Source organism: Melospiza georgiana, chromosome 25, assembly GCF_028018845.1.
Source record: "Melospiza georgiana isolate bMelGeo1 chromosome 25, bMelGeo1.pri, whole genome shotgun sequence".
Taxonomy (NCBI): domain Eukaryota; kingdom Metazoa; phylum Chordata; class Aves; order Passeriformes; family Passerellidae; genus Melospiza; species Melospiza georgiana.
Window position 1 is genome coordinate 7,633,066 of NC_080454.1, and position 6,000 is coordinate 7,639,065.

The 6,000-nt window shown below is 55.3% G+C and overlaps 1 protein-coding gene across 1 annotated transcript in view; it reads left to right on the forward strand.

Annotated features, from left to right (window-relative positions):
- The window catches only part of LOC131093388 (uncharacterized), a 270,394-nt gene extending 264,730 nt beyond the window's left edge, over positions 1-5,664 (forward strand). The window contains exons 2-4 of the mRNA XM_058040540.1: positions 2,112-2,271; positions 3,227-4,225; positions 4,409-5,664. Of these exons, the coding sequence (XP_057896523.1) occupies positions 2,257-2,271; positions 3,227-4,225; positions 4,409-5,260 (1,866 nt within the window). The 5' untranslated portion in view covers positions 2,112-2,256 and the 3' untranslated portion in view covers positions 5,261-5,664. The remainder of the gene's footprint in view (positions 1-2,111; positions 2,272-3,226; positions 4,226-4,408) is intronic.
- Positions 5,665-6,000: the final 336 nt, after the last annotated feature.

Here is a 6,000-nt window from a genome sequence, read left to right on the forward strand (position 1 = left end):
TATCGAAACAGGGAAATGCTCAACAATTTGTTAGGACAGACAGAAAGGTTGGCAGCAGCTACTAAGAAGGGATTTAAGGATCTAAATTTGCAATTGCAAGCTACATCAAGAGTGACCCTACAAAACAGAATGGCATTGGATTTGCTACTGTTAAAGGAACATGGAGTTTGTGGTTACCTGAGTAGGAGAATAGATCATTGCTGTGTACACATTCCAAATGTTACACTTGAAGTTGAGAAAGATATTTCTCAACTGGCAGAAGTGGAAACAAAAACCAAGGAAATTGAAAGGGAAGCACAGCATAATTGGATAGGAGCAGTATTTGATTCTTTGGGGCTTCACCTCTCTGGCTGGATTACGTCTGCTATACAGTATGTACTAATGTTTTTAGTATTTTTAGTGACTATATGGATTGTATATAGATGCCTCTTGGGTGTGATCGAAAAGGAAAAGAGGCGATCTCTCCGGTTGCTGAAGGCGATGACCCGTGGGCGGCAGAATGAGGAACACTCCCCACCTCGTTATGAAGATGTTACTGTCAATACTGTTGATTGAGCATCCTTGCAGCAAGACTGAAGGATGCTCAAAAGGGGGGAAATGTTGGAAAAGAAATGAAATTTAGCAAAATATTTAATTATAGTGAGTTGTGTGTGAACTGGTTTGTTAAAAAGCAGTTTTGTAGCAGTTGAAAAGTGTGTTGAGTTTTGTGTGTAACCTAGCAGGTAGTCTTAGGGATTTAATAAATAATTAAACTAGTGCAAGAAAGTAAGAATGCTAACCTGTCTAGAGGCAGCATACAATGCTCTTAGAATAAGATAAGCAGAGGATTAATGATCTTGTTTGTGAACCAAGGAATGTATCACAAGGGGTCTGTGACCAGGCAAGGGGAACGGGGAACTGTTCCTTGGAGGCTAGGCAAGGGGAACGGGGAAACTGTTCCTTGGAGACTTTGTTGTGAATCGCATGTATAAGAGGGAAGCACCCATACGTGAATTTGGGGGCTGGGATTTTGGGACGTGAGTCCCCCAGTTCCCCGGGCCCTTAATAAAGCACCCACAAAACTTATCCGAGTTTTGTGTCATTTATCAATCGGGCAACATTCACAACCTGCCCAGTTCTCCCTCAGGACCCCCAAAGACCCTCAGGACCCTCCAGATCCTCTCAGGATCCCCCAGATCCCCTCAGGATCCTCAATTCTCCCTCTAACCCCCCAAAATCCCCTCACAACCCTTCCAATCCCCTGATGACTCCACATGTCCCCTCAGGACCCCCTGTTCACCCCTCACAACCGCCCAAGGTCCCCTCAGAACCCCCAGTTCTCACTCAGGACCCCCCAAGTCCCCTCAGGATTCCCCAAAACCTCTCATGACCCCTCACATCCCCTCAGTCCCCTCACAAACCCCTTCCAAGCCCCCACAGTACTCCCCGGATCCCCTCAGGACCACCCGTTCTCCTTGAGGACCCCAATTCTCCCTCACGACACCCCCAAACCCCCTCAGGACCGCCCAAATCACATCAGATCCTCTCAAATCCCCTCAGGACGCCCAATTCTCCCTCAGGACCCCCCAACCGCTCCCCCTCCCTCGCAATTCCCTCAAAATCCTCCCAGCCCCCTCCTCATCGCTCCTGCCCCCCGCTCCCGGTGCTGACCGCGGGGGGGTCGCGGGGGTGTCGCCCATCTCGCGCTGCCGGGGGGGGGTCTCAGGGCTCCCTCGGCGCCCCCAAATTCCCGAACCGCCCCCCCGGTGGCCACAGCCCCGCCCGCCGCCGCTGGTCCCCACCGGGACCACAATGCCCACAATGCACCGCGATTCTGCCGGAAGCGGCCGCCGACACCGCTCCGGGGGAAACTTCCGCCAGTACTTCTGCCGGGCGCGGCTTTTGAGTGATCAGCGCTGCACGACAGGGCCCCTGTGCCGCCATCTTTGTTGAGGGCAATTCTGTGTGCCCCCCAGAGCGCTCCGCGTTGCCTCATAAATCCCGCCAGGAACGGCGGAATCTGTCTGGAAATGGCGGGATGGAGCCTAAATCAACTGGGGATGGATCCTAAATCCCCTGGGATTGAGCCAAAGCGCCCAAATCCTGGCGCTTCCATGGATAAGGGCGCCCAGCCCCTTTCCGGCACTTCCTGAGGCGGCTCCGCTATTTGCTTGGCGCCGTTCCCGGGGCCGGTTCTGGGCCGGGATTGGCACTGGTCTCGGGGCTCCTTCGCCACCGCAGCGTCCCCAAGGTGTCCCCAAGGTGTCACCAGTGACCATGGAGCCCAAAGAGGTGCGATTGGAGGGGAGGGGGAGGGGGAAATGGGGGGGGGCGGCGGGGGAGGGGACCCGGGGACTGGCGCGGGGTGGCAGAGGGGACAGCAGAGGGGACAGGAGAGTGGCAGAGGGGACAGCAGAGGGGACCGGGGGTGGCAGGGGCTATGAGAGGGTGGCAGAGGGGACAGCAGGGGTGTGGCAGATTGTCGCAACTCGGGACATCCCTCTGGGTGTCCAGAACGGCCAAGAGCCCGGCCAGGGGGCTCAGAAACCCTGGCACAGAGCCCAGAACACCTGTGGGGTTGATTATGACCCGTGGAGAAAATTACCAGCCTTGTACGAAGACCAGCAAGCCACAGCAGTTTAAGTAGCATAATAGTGAAATTATCACGGGGTAAAAAAAAAATAGATTATTGAGGTTTCTAGAATGGGGGTTTTGGAGGCAAGGTGGAAGGATTTGAGCGTGTACAGCCTTTTTCCTTCTTCTCTGCCTCCATCTTCTGCTCTGATGTGGGCACTTTTAGATTGGTTTAGAGTGGGAGCTCACTGTCTAACATAGATGATAGGTATTGGAAAGAAATTGTAAATATTGTACACGTAGTTTTTAGTATAAAGACATAACCCTGCCCCGGGGCCAGGCAGTGTGCCTGGAACTGTCCTGCTGGATGGGCTTCAGCAGGGGAGGAGAAAAATTTTTATAAATAAGATGCAATAAATAACCTAGATATCTTTAAGTGCCCGGGCTGGGAAAAGATATTTTTCATGTATCTGGGGGTCACAGTGACCTGGACCCTCGAGAGCAGAGGGGACAGCAGAGGGGGCAGGGAGGTGGCAGAGGGAACAAGGGAGGGACAGACAGGCAGCAGAGCCCTCCAGGGAGAGGGACAAAGGAGAAGCCTCAGGGGCAGGGGGCACCTCAGTACAACACAGGTGCCACCAGGTCCCTGACACCTTTGCTGTCCCCTCCCCAGCTGTCCCCGGCCCTGCTGCAGCCACAGGTCACTGTGATGGCCACCCTGGGCGAGCTGGTGGCCCTCCTGCCCAGATGGGAGGGGATTCTGCTGCTGAACGACTTCGGAAACTGCGTGTACAGGGACCTGAAGGATTTCATTGAGAACCTCCAGGTCACCCTGCACCGCACTGAGGGCACCTGGTGGTACCGCCATGTCAACTCTGATGATGATGACTCTCTCATCCCCCTGAGCCAGGCCCTGGCTGCCTGGGAGAGCACCCCAGGGACCACCCAGTTCTGTGTGATAAGGGCAGCCAACAAGTGGCAGGAGTCGGTGTCACTGCTTGTGAAAAGCTGGGCCAAGCTGGCCGGGACAGCCACCAAGCTGCGCAATGCCTGCAGGGATTTGGCCACCAAAGTGGCTGACAGGGTGGCCAGCACTGACACCCGGCCCAGGGAGATGCAGGCCATGGCTGCCCGTTATGGGACAGCTCAGGAAAACATGGGGAAGCTGGGTCAGGCCCTGGGCAGGAAGGAGGAGGCTGAGATGGTGGCCGGGCATGAAGCCCAGGGGAGGGGACATGCCATGGAGGCTGCCAGCGAGGCCACCATGGAGAGACGGCAGGTGGAGGCGTCCCTGGGGCTGCTGCAGCGCTTGGTGGCCGCGTGTGATGAAGCCACCGTGCTCCCCCGCGACCTGCGGCGCCTGATGAAGGTCATCAAGGCTGCCCTGGAGAGGACAGATGAGGCGTCCCACAATGTCCGCAAGGACTTGGTGGCCAAGGTGGCTGAGGCCGAGCGGCTGTGTGAGGCCAATGCCCGCCTGGTCAAGGGTCACCTGGAGGGGACACTTGAGGCCATCAAGTTCCTGTTCGATGGTGATCCCATCAGCTCCAGTGCCTGTGGGGTCGCCGAGCGCTGCCAAAGAGCCATCGAGGACATCCCAAGGCTCCTTCGACCCCCGGAGTGTCCCCAGAGAATCCCCAAGGTGTCCCCAGTGAGCATGGAGCCCCAAAAGGTGAGAGACGGCGGGGAGAGGGGACATTGGGGGATGGAAGGGGCACGGGGGCTGGAGGGCGGGGGGCGCAGCAGGGACAAGAGGCTGACAAAGGGACAAAGGGCACCCCACAGGGGTACGAGGCCACTGCAGGAAGCCGTAAGTGCCACCAGGTCCCTGACACCTCCCCTGTCACCTTTCCAGGTGTCACCTCCACAGCTGCAGGTGGTGGTGGCCGTGGTGGCCACCCTGGGCGAGGTGGTGGCCACTGTGACGGGGCCACACTGGGGCAAGTTCCCAGACTCCCTGTATGAGAACCTGAAGAGATTCACCCGGAGCCTCCGTGCAATCCTGAACCAAGGTGATGTCACCTCCCTGGGCCACTGTGGTGTCCCCTCCCTGAGAATGGCCCTGGCCACCCTCTGGGCCACCTCCAGGATCACCTGGGCCAATGTGAGAGCTGCAGCCAGCACCTGGCGGGAGTTGGTGGCCAAGCTCGTGGACAGCTGGGACTGGCTGGCCAGGGAGGCCACCAAGCTCCGTGACAACCACAGGAAGGTAATCACGGACCAGCAGCTGATGGTGTCCCTGGACGAGGAGGAGGTGACCTGGCAAATGGCCACACACAGTGCCCGGGTGGCAGCAGCTGCCAATAAAACCAGGGCAGAGGCTGGAGTGGCCACCAGGAGGGGACATTGGTCAGAGTTGGCCCTGGAGCCACTGCAGCGCTTGGTGGCTGTGTGTGATGGAGCCATCTTGTTCAACTGGAACATGGAGTGGCAGCTCAGGGACATCGAGGTCCTCCTGAAGGGGATAAATGAGGCGTCCCCTGATGTCCTTCAGGCCTTGATGGCCAAAGTGGCCAAGTTTGAGCAGCTGTGGGAGGCCAGCACGCACCTGGTCAAGGAGCACCTTCTGGGGACACTTGAGGTCATTGACAACATCCTCTTGAGTCCCTATGTTGTCCTGGATGGCCCTGGCAGACGCGCAGTGGCCGAGCAGTGCCAAAAAGCCTGGGAAGACATCCCAAGGCTGCTGCAGGAAAGTTTCACATAGGGGCAATGACATCATTGGAGACATCGCTGCTGTCACCTGTGCCCTCCCCATGTAGAATTTGAGACAGATTTGGGGAATTTTACAGGGAATTTTCAGTGATACGGTCCCAAATTCTGTTGGGAATTCCTGGAGTGATGTCACAGGGAGAGGAGACATGGCTGAATGAGTCCCCTCAAGAGCTTCCAGCTTTCCACTGTGCAGCAGAGCCAGGTCATAAATTGCAAATTTATGATTGGCTTCTGCAATTCTGTATTGGCTTCTGCAGTTTTGTATTGCCTTTTTGGACTTTTTAATTGCCTTTTGCACGTTTGTATTGTCTTTTACACATTGTTATTGATCTGCGTCAATTTGATATGGTATTTGATACTGATATTGATTATCGGTGATTCCTTGTAGCTGCTGGTTGGTGCAATGTAATCTATCAGTTCCTTTGTGCACTGTACAGCTTATAAATTAATTAATTAATATTCTCTTTATAATTCAGACTGGGCTGATCTGAGCTCTGTGTCAGACACATCACTTGACCCCATCGAGAGATGAGTGCTCAATAAATCCACCTACATATTCCCTGAGGGGAGCATAGTGAGGGAGCTGCTTCAAGGCGCTGTCACTGAGATATTTCCCCTTGAAAATCCTGGGTGGGAGGCAAATACACCCAAGCAGATGGCAAAATTAAAATTATATCAAAGCCTTGTGGTATGTGGGTTAAAACATGTGGTCTCTAAAGCTGTGAATTGGTC